At 53.9% G+C, this 17,299-nt stretch overlaps 1 protein-coding gene across 1 annotated transcript; it reads left to right on the top strand.

The window, feature by feature from the left end:
• Positions 1–2,134: 2,134 nt before the first annotated feature.
• Positions 2,135–10,367, top strand: Slc35c2 (solute carrier family 35 member C2). The gene is made up of 9 exons (XM_059261919.1): positions 2,135–3,569; positions 3,921–4,071; positions 4,662–4,725; positions 5,380–5,452; positions 6,044–6,212; positions 6,296–6,379; positions 8,544–8,719; positions 9,430–9,559; positions 9,740–10,367. The coding sequence occupies exons 1-9, from the start codon at positions 3,450–3,452 to the stop codon at positions 9,862–9,864; spliced, it is 1,092 nt and encodes a 363-aa protein (XP_059117902.1). The 5' UTR covers positions 2,135–3,449; the 3' UTR covers positions 9,865–10,367.
• Positions 10,368–17,299: the final 6,932 nt, after the last annotated feature.

The following is a 17,299-nucleotide window of genomic DNA, read 5'->3' as shown; positions in this document are numbered from 1 at the left end:
CACAGCACCAGCCTCCTGCTCTTTCTGAAGTGCGGGCAGTAGGTGAAAGGTTACTGTGGCTTAGACTGCAGTGGTGGAGAAGGGAGGAGAAATGGATGGATCAACAAATAACTAGAGGTGGACTTGACAGGGCAGGGGATGAGGAATGCAGGGGACAGTGATGATTTCATTGGCCTAAGTGAGGGGTTGTCAGGATGACTGTGCTAAGTGACTTCAGAGTAGGGTGGAGACCTAAGGAATATTAAGATGGCTCCTTGGGGCACCTTGAGGTTGAGCTGTCAATTGGAGCTACCTAAATGGCAGTTAGGTCCCTCTGTCCTCACAGGAAGATTGGGGTGTCATGGTGGGATGGGAATGAAGGCAGAAAAGGAGCTGGGTTCCACCCCTCAGGGACCAGTTCTGACTGTCTGAGTTGCAGAAGACTCCAGAGTGTGACAAGTTTCGCCCAGTAGGTCTCCAAGGAGGAAGTGGCCAGTTTCAAGAGGGAGCCACAGAAACTTGGCCCTGAAGAGGGAAAGGGTAGCGGCGGTGGCCCGGGTGAACAGCCTGACAGACTGAGGTGAGGGCCTGGGGCTGACACTGGAAAGCTGTGCTGTAGGAGGTGACCGTGAGTCAGTGTCAAATGCTGCTTCCCGTGCCAGTGACACCCTGCACATGGTTAGAGAAACTGAGTCCACACAGGCCAGGTCACTTGGAATCTCAGTAGTCGGTGGACACAGAGGGTTTACTCACAGGTCTTGGATGTTAGAGCCCATGCTTTGAAGCACTAAGCTACACAACCCATGTTACAGCTGAAGTGGTGGAGGGTAGCCAGGTGCTACAGCGTTGCCCCGCCCTGCTCTGAGGTAGCTGCTGTTTCTTGAGAAAAGGGAGACAGAATTCCTTGCTTGGGCAGATGCAATTGCATAGTTGCTCTCCCTGACCACAGAGTGAGGGATGAGGACCTTAGCCGTTTGTATATCCGGTGAGAGGCAAGCCACCGCTTAATGATGACACATGGAGTGAATGTCTGTGTGCTTCCTGGGGGCCTTTCCAGCTGAGGCTTGGCTTTGTGTTTGGGGACACATGGTGCTCCCTGGAGGTGGGGAGCTAGACAAGCTCTCTGAAGGAAAAGGCGGGCTTGAAAGTGGACAGAGAGCACCATAGTGACCAAGTAGGAATGGAGCAGAAGTAGGCAGGCCAGTCAGCTGAAAGAAAAGGGAACAGGCTGTCCTGGCATGTGGCATGCTCCGCCACTGCCTGGGTAGGGAAAGCATTGTTCATAGGGAGCATAGTGTGTTTCCTGCAGTGTTGGAGACTCAACCTAGGCCCTCCACATGCTAGGCCAGCACTGCAAGGTACATACCTTCTGGACACAGTCTGGGTGTTACACCCTGGGGTTGGGGACATAATACTTTCTGGCATCCCATGGGTAGAGACAGGGATTTGCTAATGGATTACAGGACAGAGGACTGACTCCTCCCAGAAAGATTCAGTAGTGCCAGGCTTCGGAGCCTGAGCATTGAGAATGTGGACCTTGAGCCTGTGTCCCAAACTGTCTAGCAGTGCAAACAAGAGCCTGAGATTAGTGGCCCAGGTGAATAGGTCAGGTCAGCATTTGGATCTGCTTCTAGGGGCTCACGGGGACCAGAGCAGGCTGCATGCTGGGGAGATGTTAGCCTGCAGAAAGCATGTCAAGATGCAAGGCTGCATTAGACCAGTAGGGTAGTAACTCTCCCTTGACCCACCATGTCTAATCACAGCCTATTCATTAACCTAAAAACTAGTGGTGCCCAAACTATAGTACGAAAGGAAGGTAGTTGAGGGTGAAATAAAACGTTTCCATCTGTCACTTCAGGCACAGTGGTGCTGGAGTCACCGTGAGGCCACTGGTGGGTTCCTCTTGCTATAGAATAGTGAGCCCACCATAAGGTCATCTCGCAGCTACCATGTCAGCAGCCCCAGAGATGTGAGCTGTTGTCAACAAAGTGGGTTTTCCAGAATGGGAACTCTTGGTTCCACCTTGACAGCATGCATGGAATTCTTAGCAATTTCAGTGGATTGTAGAGCTCCGGAAAACTATGTTTACAGAAATCAGAAGCAAGTCCCCTGCCTTTGTGAATATCAGAGGTGCTTGCAATACAGAACAATTCTTAGCTCCTTGGGTAGGGCCTTTGTAGTCCCTGCTCACTGAATGCCTGGAGCTGCCTCTGGGACACCACCCAGAGTTCCAAACTCCTCTGAAGATAGCCACAGTCCAGGAGTCCTTTTGACAAAGCCCAGAGCCAGCCCAGTTTGCCATCAGGGAGGGGATGTGATAACAGGTTCCAGAGTGCAAAGTGGACTACTGTCCAGACTGGTAGGGGAGAAGTCTGATCACATGATTCTGGAAGGTTCCCACAGGAGCTGGCATTTCACCATGGTGGAGAGGAAACACTGTAGTCCACCTAACAGTGGGCCAAGGCTCACCCAGGCAGAGCCAGGTCCCCAATGTTCCCTGAGCCAGGCTTGCCCTGGGGACTCATGACAAATGGTAATTTGGTTTGGCGGGCACCTCCTCTCTGGGAGTAGCTGTTAGAGACCAGGACAAGGTACGCCTGGTCCACTTTAGCTCCTCAAGACCTGATGAGTCCCCTGAAATCTCATACACACACTCTGTCATGGGGTCACCAGACCAAATGAGAATATAGAGAGTGCCGGGTGTGTGTGAGATCCTTGTGGAATGCAACCTTCCAAGGAACAGCAGCATTACTCAAGGGGATGGGGGCGTGGCTCAATGGTAGCCTGGTCCCTAGCGTGAGGCCCTGGGTTCTGTCTACAGCACTGAGAAGAAAGAGGTCTACTCAGATCACACTCCTCTCAGCTGCTACAGAAGGAAAGTAGGAGAGCAGTGGTAGCTTGTAGACAGGTCCCTGAGGGAGAGAGTCTGTACTGAGGAAGGAGGGAAGGGTGGCTTGGGTGTAGCAGCCCCTCCATCCCCTGTGTGCCGGGGACAGACTGGCAGAGTCAGGCTAGACCAGGTCAGACCTCAGAACTGCAGGCGCCTTCGGCCTTTGTGAAGGGAACTGGGAGCCGCTGAAGGGTTGAAACAAGATCTGACATGACCACACTTACCTGTTGAAAGATCACTTTAGTGGGGACCCGTGGAGGACAGTGCGAATGTCCACTGTACTGGGGTGGGACCCATGGCCTCTGCGGTCTCACTGTGGCCAGACCCTCCCTTCCTTCTTTCCAGCAGCAGAGCTGGGGATCTGTGACCTGTGTATCCAGCTAGCCATGGAACAGTTTGGCTCTGGCCACCAGCCCCTTAGGTGAGGACTCCATCTGGGGCCCAGTGCACATTCCTCACCATGGAGGTGAAAAGGACCCTTCCAGTTAGGGGAACTGTCCTTTAAGAACCGTGGTCCAGCTCTGCTGCATCTTCCTGTCAACCATCTTCAAGAGAGGCTCCTGTTCCTGCTGGCCCACGGATGGGGAGGTGGGCCCTTGACGTAGCCTTTGTGTGGAAGGCCGTGCTGACGCTGGGCCTGGTCCTGCTCTACTACTGCTTCTCCATAGGCATCACCTTCTACAACAAATGGCTGACAAAGGTAACGGCCTCACCAGTACAGGGCTGGCCCGACGGTGCTGGAGTTGGTACAGTTGTGTTGGGTGATGGTGGCTTTTCCTGGACATTGGCCCTGAGAGGGCTAAGCAGGTGACCAGCAGGTTGTGATGAAACTCGGCAGGGATTGAGCCCCTGGGCTGCCACTTCTCTGTGTGACCTCCACACTGAGGTTCCAAGGAGTCACTGTGGCTGAGTCCCCGATGTAGAGCACTGGCTTGGCCCCTGACGTCAGAGGGAGCGGGGAGGCACTGGGTTGGCCCCTGCCACCACAGGGAGGAGACGGAGGGGCTGTGGGGCATCTCTCCACGCCTGCTGTCTGCTTCTGGCCCCACAGAGCTTCCACTTTCCCCTCTTCATGACCATGCTGCACCTGGCCGTGATCTTCCTCTTCTCGGCCCTGTCCAGGGCGCTGGTTCAGTGTTCGAGCCACAGGGCCCGAGTGGTGCTCAGCTGGACTGACTACCTCAGAAGAGTGGCCCCCACGGGTAGGTCCAGCGTGCGGAGGGCTGCTGGAGAGCCTAGGCTAGAATCAGGGGAGCCCTGTGGCCTTGAGGCCACACCCTACCTTTCCTGCTCACCCCTCTCCCGCTGCTGCATCTCAGCAAAGCAGGCAGCGTCCCTGTCCTCACTGGCTCACGTGGGCCTCAGTGGGCTTCACCAGGTGCAAAACGGGAGCCTCACGGTAGTGACCACACAAGGTTGGGCTAAAAGATTTCCCAGGACTAGTCTTGAGTGGGCAAGACCTCAAGGGGGGATGGGAACCTCTGGCCCTGGGAGTGTGAAGTTAGAAAGGGAGAACTCTAATGGTGAGGGAGGAGGGGGGGTCGGCAGGCCGTGCTAATTGTGGAGGGCCAGGTGCCCCATAGCAGTTTGACTGGGTCAGGTTAATACTCTTGTCTGGAGCTGTTGAAATTCACAAAGGAGACCGACAGGCCTGGCCAATCAGGATGGGCTGTTTGGGCCGGATGTCAACCTGGAGTAGCTTGGTGGAAAGGAAGGGCAGTCAGGGCCTCAGGTGCCTCAGCCACATGCTTGCCAACCGGCTGCCCTGGCTGGGTGTCCCCTGTCCCCACAGCACTGGCAACAGCACTGGATGTGGGCTTGTCCAACTGGAGCTTTCTCTACATCACCGTGTCGCTGTGAGTACTGGCCACACCCTCTGCCCGCCACTCAGGCCAAGCTCACTTGCTCCGTCCAGCTGGCAGCCTTTAGAGCCAGCAATGGGCCAACTACTCCATCAGTCTCGGGGACCAGCCCTTGCTCTCCCTCAGCTCCTTGCTGGCACCCAGCAGCACTCCACGAAGCCTCCAGCTCTTCGGAAGCCCAGTGCGGAGGGAGATGCTGCGCCTGCCTGCCAGGCAGTCAGGGGAAGCCAGGGAACTGGACAGAGCAGCCACAGTTGCTTGGTGGGGTGGGATAGGGGATGGGGGCGGCAGGCAGCAGAGTGGAGGACCAGACAGTGGAGCACTGCCTGTCAGAACCCAGCTGGTCAGAAGTCACAGCTCTGATGCCTGGCTTCAGAGAGTGCAGTCCCTCATGTCTCTTTGTCTGAGTTTCTCTCATCCTTCTTACCTGGTCTCTGCCAGTATAGCCAGGTAAAGAACAGAACTCAGTAAACTTGGTGTCACACCTGCTGCTCCTCTCCCAGTGACCGTCAGGCCTCTTAGAGACTTCTTCCCATGCCAGCTTGCATGTCTGCACAGACCCCACTGGCTGGCTGCTTTTGCTCTTTGGGGCCTGCTTGCCCTCGGGTGGGGGTCTGCAGCCATGCATTGTGGGTATCTCTGCTCCAGGTACACAATGACCAAATCGTCTGCTGTGCTGTTCATCCTGATCTTTTCTCTGATCTTCAAGCTGGAGGAGCTGGTGAGGCCCTGCGTCCCCTTCCCCTCCTGTCACTGCAGATGCCTGGGATGGAAGAGGAAATCTAAGCAGTGACTTGTCACTCTGTGACAGGAGATTGCTGGCCTGGGTCTCTGAAATGCCTTTCTTGGGGAGGGGACCTAAAAACGGGTGAATGGCTGAAGGGCTAGAAACAAGTGCAGGAGGACCAGCGTTGGCCTGGGGCCCTGGGTTCCCTTGGAGCCATTTGGTGGTTTTTGTTTTTTGGGGGTTACTTAGAGTCTGGAATGGGCACCAGCACTTCAGTATTTCAAAATAAGTATGATACTAGAAACATGCCAGCTGTATGTAGGCCAGGACCTCTGGAAGTGATGAGGCACAGAACAGCTTCACTTCCCCAGCTTCAGATATGGCACATGCTTGAGCCCAGAGCTCCCAGTGAGCCTCACTGTTCCCCTCCTAGGGTGTGGTTTGAACCCCAAGCTCCCAGTTAGCCTCACTGTCCCCCTCCTAACGTGTGGCTTGAACCCCAAGCTCCCAGTGAGCCACACTGTCCCCTCCTAACGTGTAGCTTGAACCCCAAGCTCCCAGTGAGCCATACTGTTCCTCTCCTAGCGTGCAGCCCTGGTGCTGGTGGTCCTTCTCATTGCTGGGGGCCTCTTCATGTTTACCTATAAGTCCACACAGTTCAACGTGGAGGGCTTTGCCTTGGTGCTGGGAGCTTCATTCATCGGCGGCATCCGCTGGACCCTTACACAAATGCTTCTGCAGAAAGCTGATCTGGGTGAGCCCCTGGGGAGGGTTGGGGGTCGGGCAGACATAGGCCAGCAGGCCAGGTCTGACAACTTCCCATGTCCTGTTCTGCAGGCCTTCAGAATCCCATTGACACCATGTTCCACCTGCAGCCACTCATGTTTCTGGGGCTCTTCCCTCTCTTTGCCATATTTGAAGGTACGCTGCGCTCCGTCTTCTACCTCTGAACACTGTAGTACAGCAGAACCCACATTACTGCTCTGGGCTCAGCACAGTGCTAGCCACAGAGGTTGCCCAGATCTAGAACTCAGTCCCTCCCCAGCTGCTGTGGTTTGGGACTGGACAGACACACAGAGAATGACTAGAATCTCATGACAAGGGTGCAGAGAAATTATGTGTGAAATAAAGGAGTCAGTGCAGAGGGTGTGGACAGCTCCAGAGGTAGCAGAGCTGTTTATGCACTAGTTTTTCATTCCCCCAGTAACCAGATGTGGAGGATTGTTTTCATCCTTATTTGGCAAAAGGAAGAAACTGAGGAACCGAGGAGGTGAAAGCATGCCCAAAATCCCATAGCTCATAAGCAAGCCAGACTTGGTGCCCAGCAACCTGGCATCAGGAGGCTTGGCCCACTGTCACATGGTGCACATGCCCCCGGGAGCAGACGGGTCTGCCCCGGGTGGAGTGCTTGGGTCGGAAAGGGGGATGGTGGAGAATGCGTGGTGGGTGTATGGATTGATGATACCAGGACACCCTGGGAAGCAGGGACCGGAGGCTCTGCTGTGTGTACTCGGGGGGCATGGGCAGGGTGGCAGCTCCACAGCTGGTGTTGGGGGACAGCCTGGGCACATCCAGAGAAGAGGCAAGGCCAGGGCGTTGTACAAGTGGGCAGGATGTTGCCACCTCCTTTCCTACAGTGCTTTGGGATTAGTCTTTGTCCCTTGTTTACCCTCCTTCTCAGAGTCCCAACTGTCCTCAGGGTCATTACCGAAAATTCCATCCCACATCCATTTAAGTTTCAAGCAGCGAAGCGTCTCCAGCCTCCCTGAGAAAATGATTCCGCAGCCCCGTTGTCCAGGAAACTTGTGTGTAGAGCTTCATGCTTTTCCTTTTTAAAATCTCTCCCCATTCCTTCATTATGCCCCTTGTAGCAAACACCACACTCACCCCCTCCCCAGGCGTCCTCACTGTTCCCCGCTCTGCAAACCTCATCCAAAAGCCCCTGGTCGCCGCCACTTAGCAAAGCTGCGTGGATTTAGCTCCTTTAATCTTCTCTGGTAAATTAATCCCCCAAGCGCCTTCATTACTTATGTTGCTCTTCCCCGGATTCCTCAATTTGCCACTGCCTTTGCAGTACTGCTGAGCCCAGCACCAAACAAGATGGCCTGCATCGCCAGGCTCCTGGCATGGGGCACAGTGTTGTCAAATTTCTGTGCCCCTTGCCCCTCCTCGACCCCCAAAGTTCTTGTCCACTTCAGCTCCCATCTGTGTCTACTGTGCCCAGTGGATACTGACCTTCCCCCGACACACTGTGGGGGCCTTGCTGTGAGAAGAGCCCGAGAACTCTTTAAGGAGGGGCCACGGCTCCCCTAAACTGAAGCAAAGACTGATGTGTTGTTCAGTGTGCCCTGAAGTGAGGGGCTTCAGCGTTGTCCTGTACTTACATGTGTGGTTTGGTGTGGTTTGGTTTGGTTTGGGTCTTGTGTAGCCCAGGCTGGTCTTGAACTTTCTATGTAACTGATACTTGAGCCAGTCATCTGCCCCCACCTCCCAGGTGTGGCGTCACAGGTGTGCACCACCACACTCCACTCCAGAGGTTTTTGAGTGTTTTTCTTTTTCATTTTGCGATCTGTTCATTAGACTATACTGCTTGTTGGAGAAATGACAATCTAGTCAGAGTCCTGTCATTCTCTCAGTAGGGGAACCAGTAGCCAGAAAGGGGACATCGCTCCACCCTGGTCTGTACTTAGCTTTGTAGTAGCAAGGCCCGAATTTGGGCTGGGCTGTATAGCCCAGTGGTAGAGCATATGCCTAGCGTACGCACATATATGTACGCATGCACATAATCTAAAGAAGTCCTGCATCCCACAGGTTCAGTTCCTCCCTGTTCTGATAATGGATGTGTATTGCCCTGGGTTCTGTAGTGCCACTGTGGTCCCTGAGTCTCAGGCCATCTGGGTGGGACTGTTTGAACACACACACACACACACACACACACACACACACACACACCCCGTTTCTCCTACCTCAGACAGTCAGCAAACCAGGCCCCCATTCTGTGCTAAAGAAGCACAGATGCTGTTGAGTAGGGCCAACAGACTGCCTAGGCCCTGTCTCCCCCCGCTCCTCTCTCTGTTGGTTTCAGGTCTCCATTTGTCCACCTCAGAGAAAATCTTCCGCTTCCAGGACACAGGGCTGCTCCTGCGGGTTCTTGGGAGCCTCCTCCTTGGTGGGGTTCTGGCCTTTGGCTTAGGCTTCTCTGAGTTTCTCCTGGTCTCCAGAACATCTAGCCTCACTCTCTCCATCGCTGGCATTTTTAAGGTACGCACTGGGAAGTGACCCCAGACCTACCCTAGAAGAAGCCCCATGAGGGCTTTTCTTAGCAGCTTCTGTCCCCGTTTCTGCACCCGGAGAGGGCAGGAGAAGAGGCTGCAGAGTGTGGCCCTGGATGTGACGTGATCTTGCCCCTGCAGCACTGAGGAAGTGTCCTTTCTAACCAGTGCTCACAGCTGAAGATGCAGACCAGGTCTCACCACCAGGCCTGGGGTGTGCCTGCACTGCACTTAACTGCAGCATGGTTATGTGCAGTGGTCTGGAGCCCTCGTCTAGGTTGATCAGTGAAAAGTCCATCACTGAAAGCTGGGCACACAGGTCAGATCTGTGGAAGAGCTTCCCTCTGGACAGGTAACCCCACACTGGAGCGGTGACACCCAAAGTGAACATTTGGGTGTAAGGGTCCTCTGCCTATGATGAAGAGAGGCCTGTCTCACCACGGCCATGCTGACGGTTGTCCAGCTATGGGCGCCTAGCAGTGGCAGACTCCCGTACTCCTGTGGGACGCCTGTGTCATCCTCCGGGGCTCGGTGGCTTTCTGCTTTTGCTGAGAGTCTATGGAAAGCCCCTGTGCACCTGCATCTCAGTAACACCAGGGGGCCTGCAGGCCGAGATCTGGGCAGAGAGGTTCCCACTTCTGCCCTATGAGTCATCCCATCATGCCAGCTTCTGACTCCATGTCCTGCCTCTGCCCCTAGGAAGTCTGCACACTGCTGTTGGCAGCTCACCTGCTGGGTGACCAGATCAGCCTCCTGAACTGGCTGGGCTTTGCCCTCTGCCTCTCTGGCATCTCCCTGCATGTGGCCCTCAAGGCCCTGCATTCCAGAGGTATGGTGGCCTCCTTCCCATGGCTTAGTACTGACTGTCCTGCCCACTATCCAGCTGCCTCTCACCAACTGTTGCTGTAGCTCGGGACATGTGCTGCATGGCGCTGGCACCCTGGGAAGGAATAGGATCATCTCTAGAGAAGGTTGCTAGGTTAGTAACTGTGGTGTGTCTACCCCCAAGGTGATGGTGACCCTAAGCTCTCGAAGGGCCTGGGCCCCAGCGCTGACCTGGAGCTGCTGCTCCGGAACAGCCAGAAGGAGGAGGACGATGACGATGAGTATTTTGTCACCCAGGGGCACCAGTGACCAGCCCAGGAGCAGCGGAAACAGGCCACTCTACAGTCAGCGCGCTGGTGACTCTTGGTGTGGCCTGGAGGCTCAGCTGGTTCCTCAGAGCAGCTACAAGTGGTGGCTTCAGAGTCATCTGTAGGACCGTGGCCGGAGGGGGGCTCCTGTCTTTCCTGTGGAGGGTGGTCCAAAAAGGGAGTGCCAGGCTCACCCTGGACGTAGTGTGGCAGTGAAGGGAGCCGGTGACCTCTTCTCCACTGTTGCTCTGGTTCCAAGAGCCAGGGTGAACTTCAGGTGTGTGGTTGTTTCTCTTCCCGGGTTTGGACTGCAGGGCATCTGGGAAGGAGTCATGGTGAGGCTGGGCCTCATCACCTGGACAGTGGCTTCCACAGAGAGTAGATTTATTTATAGTTGAAGTAATGATTTCCTTCTGTACTGCGCCGTGTTGCCTGAGGCAGGAGAGCAAGGAGAGCCCCGGGCCTGGCCTCTCCTTCTCATGCCCTCTGTAGCTCGTGCCTCTGTTTGTGGACCCACCACCAGAAATAAATGGGTGTTTGCTCAGCACCGTCTTGTGGAGACTACTTTCACAGCCTAGATTTGCATCCAGGCTCTGTCGTGTACTCATTGTGTGACTCTTACGTGGGTGACTTAGTTCCTCTGTGCTGTAGGTTGTGTATCTGTTTAAAAAAAGAAGAAGAAGAAAAGAGGATGTCACCTATCCCAGGCTTTCTGGAGAATGTTACAGATTAAATATTATGTATGTATTCCTAAAATACTGTCAAGAACCAAGAGACCAAGACCTAGAAAAGAAAGAATTTCCTGAGCTGCTGGGCAAGGATTCAAGGCTGCTATGTGTGGGCCAAGTTGTGCACTTCTCTAGACCACAGTCCAGTGGAAGACAAAAGGGCCCTGGGGCTGTGGGGCTGTGGGGCTGAGCCCTCCTGTGGCTTGGCGCCCGATGGTTGCACCTTCCTGGTGGAGCTGGTCTCCTCTGCTGGCCCAGGAGGCGGTCCTGTAGAAATGCTTCAGACACTCACAGCAGGTGGCGCCATTGGCCCACAGTATGGCTCCAGCCCTGCCTGCTGCCACCCCTGCCCAAACCCTGGCAGCAGAGGGTGCCTGACGGCGGTGGCATCTGTGTAGCTTTGGGCAAAGACCCAGAAGGGGCTCTGTGTAGAGCTGGAGCGAGTAGATCTCCATTGGTTATGCCCAGAACGCACGGACCACAGACTTCTGGAAGGGACAGATAGTAAATATTTCCATTGAGGACCATATGGTGTCTGTTGCAACTTGAAGCAGGAAGGAAGCCTTGCATGGCACAGACACAAAGGGGCGTGGCTACCTCCCAGTGAAATCTGGTTTCCAAAAGTGAATTCTTGCCCACCCCTGCTGGAGAGGGATCCCTGTGGATTGAGAGTCTGTCGAGGAGACTGGGGCCCAGGAACAGTAATGACTGCCTGAGGCCTTTAAAGGGACTGGGACTGTGATCAGCTTTGAGTCCCTGCCCATCACAGCACTCCAGAATGCTACCTTATCTGGCTCCTGGCCCGCCTTGGGGTCTGCAAGCTCGCCTTGGGTTCTGTAAGCTCGCTCGGAGGTCAGGATTATAGAACGCTCTTGTTCCAGCCCAGTGATGTGGGAAGAACCAGGCAGGGGGGTGGAGCGGGGGAGGGGGGAGCTGGGGAGACTGCCTTCGATGAGAGAGAGGGCCTTGCAGCCCGCTGGCTCAGGTGGATGAGAGCTTCCTGTCTACTCTGCACCGCCCCCCTCTCCAGGCCACAAGCTGGCACCGCTTTCTGGTGCAGTAATTACAGGGTGTGGAGTGGGCCCTCACCGCTCACATGTTGGGTTCAATGACAGCCCCTCACTTAGCAGCAATTACCAGCCAGGCCTAGAGGAGGCCTCCCACCTCCTCCCCCACCCAGCCCACCCAGCTGCCTGGCCTCCTGGTCTAGACTGTCCACCCTCAGCCCTGAGCCCTCCAACTACCCATGCTGTCTGCAACCACTGCATCTTGGGGGCTGCAGCGTCACCATGGTAACTCAGCGTTTGCCCATGTTGAGGGAAGCTGAGGATGTGACTGGTCTCTGAGGCTGTACTGTTTGTCCCCAGCTCCAAGGCTGCTGTAGCAGCGGAAAGAGGAAGGCTGACCTAGGTCTGAGTTTTAAGTGCTTACATGCCCACCACCTCTCCCAGGAGCCCACAGTGGGAGGAAGGTTGATGACCCCAATATACTAGGATGCTTGTGGTTGGTGTGTGGACAAAAACAAGCCAGGGGTTTGCTGAAAGCCTGGTACATCTGCATCTTCATTCTGGTACCCTCTCTACCTTAGGGGCTCAGGGTAGCATCCTCATCGCTTCTTGCGCTATAAAAACCCCAGTGGCCTAGGAGGGGTTGCCTGGCACCAGGAGAATTCACCCCATGGTACCTGCAAGGATCTTAGGTATCATGAATTGGCATAGTCCAAAGACCTGAGGGTGGGGACTCCTGGATCAGCCTTCCAAGGTGAGCCATCCAGGGAATGTTGGCCACGTGGCAGACTGCTATACCGCTAGACTTAAAGGTAGAGTCATTGTCCTTCTAGCCCTGGGGAAAGAATGGGTGGGGAGCACAGGGCAGAAGGACCACTCCCTGGCCCTTCATGTGGATTATTTAATCCCAAGTGGCCCAGTACAGCTAGAATTTGTGGACCCATTTCATCCTGGCTGTGGGAACTAACCTCACAGAAGCCAAGGATCTAGAAGTCATCTATTTTCCTCTGCCACAGTGGGCTGGGTGGCCGTGGGCATGCTGCTGATCCCCTGAGCCTGGGTCTTCACCAATAAACGGAATACTTACTTCTATCTCCTGAGCAACTGGTAAGATAAGGGATGCATGGAAATCCACTGGCAGCGTTGGCACACGGCCATTAGCTCTATGTATTTAGATTTCAGATGTCACAATCTACCCAGGTGACAAGGGAGAGGAGCAGCCAGCATTGGAGCCCCAACATTTATGGGTTATACATAGGAGTTTCTTAATGGGTGTTTGTTTCATGGAGTAGTTTCCAGAAGTGGAGAGATGGCTCTGAACAAAAAAAAGGGGGTGGTGGTGGCTCAGGTCACCAGTCCCTAACCGTGAGTTTGATCCCTGGGCCCCACACAGTGAAATGAGACAACCAGTTCCACAGATTGTCCTCTGGCCACAACAAGTGTGTTGTGTTACTCACATGCGCCCCTCCCTAGCTGTTACAAGAATGTTTTTAGAAATAGAGTGTGAAGGGGTGGTGCTAGTTGTAATTTTGAAATGATTTGCTCAGTAAGATGGGCAGGTTCCCATCCCCCACCACCAGCAGTGAGTGCCAGTCCAGCCTCTGCCTGCCCCCTGGCCACACAGCCCTGACATCAGCCAGGCCCCTTCCCCCAGCTTCAGAGCAACCAATGAACTTGACTGCTGTTCCCATGGTTATTTACAGTTTCGTTGGCAACCTAGTACATTTCCCTGAAGCAGGCCAGCAACCCCCAGGCCCTGGCTTCTGGTGGCAGGGCCATCCCTTTCTCTTACTGTCTGAGGAGAACCCTCCTGTTGGGGACAAGGAAATTCATCAGAATACATTCAGGAAATGTTTCTGGAGCATCTGCAGGCGCCTGCCTGGTGTGAGCCATGGAGACCGTGGAAGTCATTAAAACATCCACCGTGCCCTCACGGAACCCAGTGGCCCATCTGCAAAGCCCATTGAGAGACATGGAAGTCTACTAGAAAGTGGCCCCAGGGCAGGGGAGGGGACGGGGGACTTGGCAGCTTGACGTGAAGTAGCAAGGCAGTGCTGGGGCCTAGGCACCAGAGCTGAGGGCCCATCAGAGCTACCCTGAGGGAGAAGCACCTTTACCTGGTGCTCAGTCACTGGTGGTGGGCCCGCCCCGGCATGACTTCTGGTAGGCAATTTTCTTCAAGACAGTTCCCCACTGTATCATGGTGTCCCCGTCTTCAGGACCACCAAGAATCACCAAGAGGAGAGCAGCATCTGGCATGGATGTGCATGTGTTGTTTGTTTGTATGTTTTAGGTATTGTGCTCTTAACTCGCAAAACGGTAGGAACTGCTGATTTGGGGACGGCCCAGTTTGTCCAGAGTTGCAGTGAGATAGACACCAAAGGCAGTCAGGAAATATGATGGCGGGGTGGTCGGGTGGATAGATGAATGGGGGACGGATGGTTGAGATGGGTGTGTGGGTGGGTGGGTGAATGAGAGATGGGTGGGTGGGTAAATAGATGAGTAAATAAATGGATAAGTAAAGGAATGGACAGATGAGGACATGGGCAAATGGATTGATGGATAAGTGGGTGGATGGATTATTAGATTGGTGCATGGATAGGTGGATAGAAGACAGATAGATGATAGATAGATAGATAGATAGATAGATAGATAGATAGATAGATGATAGATAGATAGATAGATAGATCGATGATTGATAGATAGATAGATGGATAAGGAAATGAGTACATGGATGGATGGATGGATGCATAGATAGGTATGTAGGTATATGTATAGATGGATGCAGAGATTGGCAGGTGAATGGATAGATGATGGGTAAGGGGATAAGTAGTAGGGTGGGAAACAGAGAAGGGCATAACCAGTTGTCTGGACCCATCTGGGATAGGAAAGCCATTTTGAGACCTGGCCTTTTGAACTTAGCCTTCAGAACAGCATGGGAGCTCACTGGGACAGAATAAAAGCCGAGCACACAGAAGGTGGAGCCGGCACGAAGGCAGAGGTGGGTGAGCACCTGGATGTGCTCGGCCTTTGAGATCAAGTTCACTGTTGCTAGCTGGAGGTGCACAGGAAAGGGAGTGGGGACTGACTGGCTTGTTTCTGAGAAGCCCATGGACCCAGAAGGCATTCTGACTGGGATTGTCCATCTTGTCCTCCTCAAGGAGCAGGTGTCTCCCTCCCTCACTGTTAGCCCAGCCGTGTTCACTCGCGGTCCTGAAGAGCCTCGCATACAAAAGCTTTGTCACTTGCCCGTCTGTGCTGTCTCGGGCTGTTAGCCTTCACTCTGGAAACAGTTGTTATTTACAGCCCCGTTTCCAGACTTCAAAAAGCAAAAATAACAACAACAACAATAACAAAAACAGACTGAGAGAGGTTTGTCTGCTTGCCCAAGGTCACTCACTCACCCTGGCCACTCAAGAAGGAGCCCTCCCCCCCCAGAGCTCCACACCTTCTCCCCAGCACTGCCACCCTCTGGGAGGGATGCCAGGCAGTTTTGATGCCCTCCTGCCAATTAGGCCCCTCTGCCTAGGGGCAGCAGTAATGGCCCACCACAGGGGGCTGAGGTCCAGCAAGGCAGGGCCCCTGCTGCTATCTTTCGGCCCTAGGAGGAATCCCCCACTGAGCCTTGCCACCATCCTGTTCCGGGCTGCCCCATGAATTAAACATGCCCCCGTGGTTAACTCAGTAATGCTTTTATTAATAGTTAATTACTCAACGTGCGCTGGGGAAATGAGGCTCACTCAGGCCTCGTAAATTAAGGCAGTGATCTTGCGAAGGAAACCAATGGGAGTTCATTACCCGGGCCCCTTCCCTTCTGTACCTCTGGGCTTGCCATTTAGCAGTGCTAATCGAGACGTGCTGGGTGGCAGGGTGAAGGGACAGGGACTTTCTGCAGGGGAGGTGGTGCTGGAGGATGGCATCTGGGCGAGAAGAAGGGCCCAAGGAGAGGAATGAAGTATAGGCTAGGAAATGTTATTCTGCACTGTTATATGCCTGTTACCTGCGCATGTGCCCTGTCACTGCTGGGGAGGTGCACCCTCCAGGGATTCCCAGACAGGGCAAAGCTACCTGGCTGGTCCAGGCACTCCTCCACTCAGTCCAAGCCTGGACCTGTCCCTGCAGCTGCCAACACCCCCCCCCACACACACACACACTCACATACACGCACACGTGCACATGCACACACAAACGTATGCACGCACGCACGCACGCATGCACAGTAAGGCTCCCCGTCAAGGCTCTCACGATCGCTGCCTTTCTCATTTCGCGGGTGTCAAGACTTCCTCTTCTGTGTTTTTGTTGTGGCTGAAGCCAATTTCCCATCCTGAGTCTGCTGCCCGGCTGGATAAGGGTCTAGTCTAACCTGCCTTAGCTTTTCTAAATTTAACTCTCTCGTGTGTTTTGTTTCCCAGAAGATAGAAGCCCTGGGAAAAGCCCGTCTCCCAGGAAAAGACAGCCAGTGGATACTCTGAACCTACTGTGTGCCAGGGCCTGATCTCAGGTTCCCATGTTTATTGATTTCCAACCAGGAAACCCCTACTTTTCTGAATCTCGTCTTCTGATCTGAAAGTGGAATTGATAAGACCTGTATTCTGGGATCATCAAGATGGTGAAATTAACTGTACACTCTTTGAAGCGTATAAACTCCACACTGTTTGGGAGTGTGTGTGTGTGTGTGTGTGTGTGTGTGTGTGTGTGTGTGTGTGTTTTGGGGCATGCGTGCACACACGTATGTGCTGTGTGCACCTGTGTGTGGAGGCCAACAGACAACTTGGTGGTAATTTCTCAGGAGCTGTCCACATTGTTTGTTTGAAGAGTCTCCCTGCTAGCCTGGAACCCATTCAGCAGGCCAAGTTGACTGGCCCGCGAATCCCACAGGTCCATCTCCCTCTCTGCCTCTCCTTCCTCTTCCCCAGCCCCATACTCCCTTTACCTCCCACACTCCAGCTTGGATTACAAGCAAGTGCTGCATCTGAATTTTTTTTTTCTTAAAAAATAAATAAATAAAAGTAGATGGGGCATTGAACTCAGGTCCCCATGCCCCCATACTTACACTGAAAGTTCTTTACTAGCTAAGCTATCTCCTCATCCCTGTTTTAAATTGGGGGTTTTGTTTGTTTGTCTGAGCCCAGGTCTTATTCTGCAGCCCAAGCTAGACTTGAACTCAGAGCAATCCTCCTGTCTCAGCCTCAATGTTAGAATTATAGGCCTGAGCTGTCACATCAGGCTTTAAGTGGCCACTGTAATTATTGTCCTCCTCACGTTCATCTGCTGACTGAGCATGTCCCCACATTATAGATATGCAAAATAAGGCTGTAGCTGTATCCTTCCACTTGCCTGGGAACCCAGAACCCAGAATGAGTTACCAACCGTACTGTTTTCCTTTAGTGGAGACAAAGTGGGGAGCTGGCCCCCCTAGCACATTGCCCAAAGCTCAGCAAAGGTCTGCTGTCGGTCACAAAACCTCCCTGAGGCAGTACGGATGAGATGCTGTGAACCCCACCATGTGGTTGGGGTGGCTCAGCTCTGAGTCATGCCTCAACCAGCAGTGTGTCAATTGCTTCTGTTTTTACAGCCAGAAAATGGGCACACAGTGACACCCCACTCTATGGAAGGACAGCGGTAGGATTCATGGCTGTAGGGCCTGACATCTAGAAGCTTTCTTTCAGAACGCGCCACTGGATTCTCTTTATGAAGTGGG

The sequence above is a fragment of the Peromyscus eremicus genome, chromosome 4 (assembly GCF_949786415.1).
Source record: "Peromyscus eremicus chromosome 4, PerEre_H2_v1, whole genome shotgun sequence".
Classification (NCBI taxonomy): Eukaryota; Metazoa; Chordata; class Mammalia; order Rodentia; family Cricetidae; genus Peromyscus; species Peromyscus eremicus.
The sequence above is the reverse complement of the archived record's forward strand: the minus strand, read 5'-3'. Positions and strand labels throughout refer to the sequence as shown.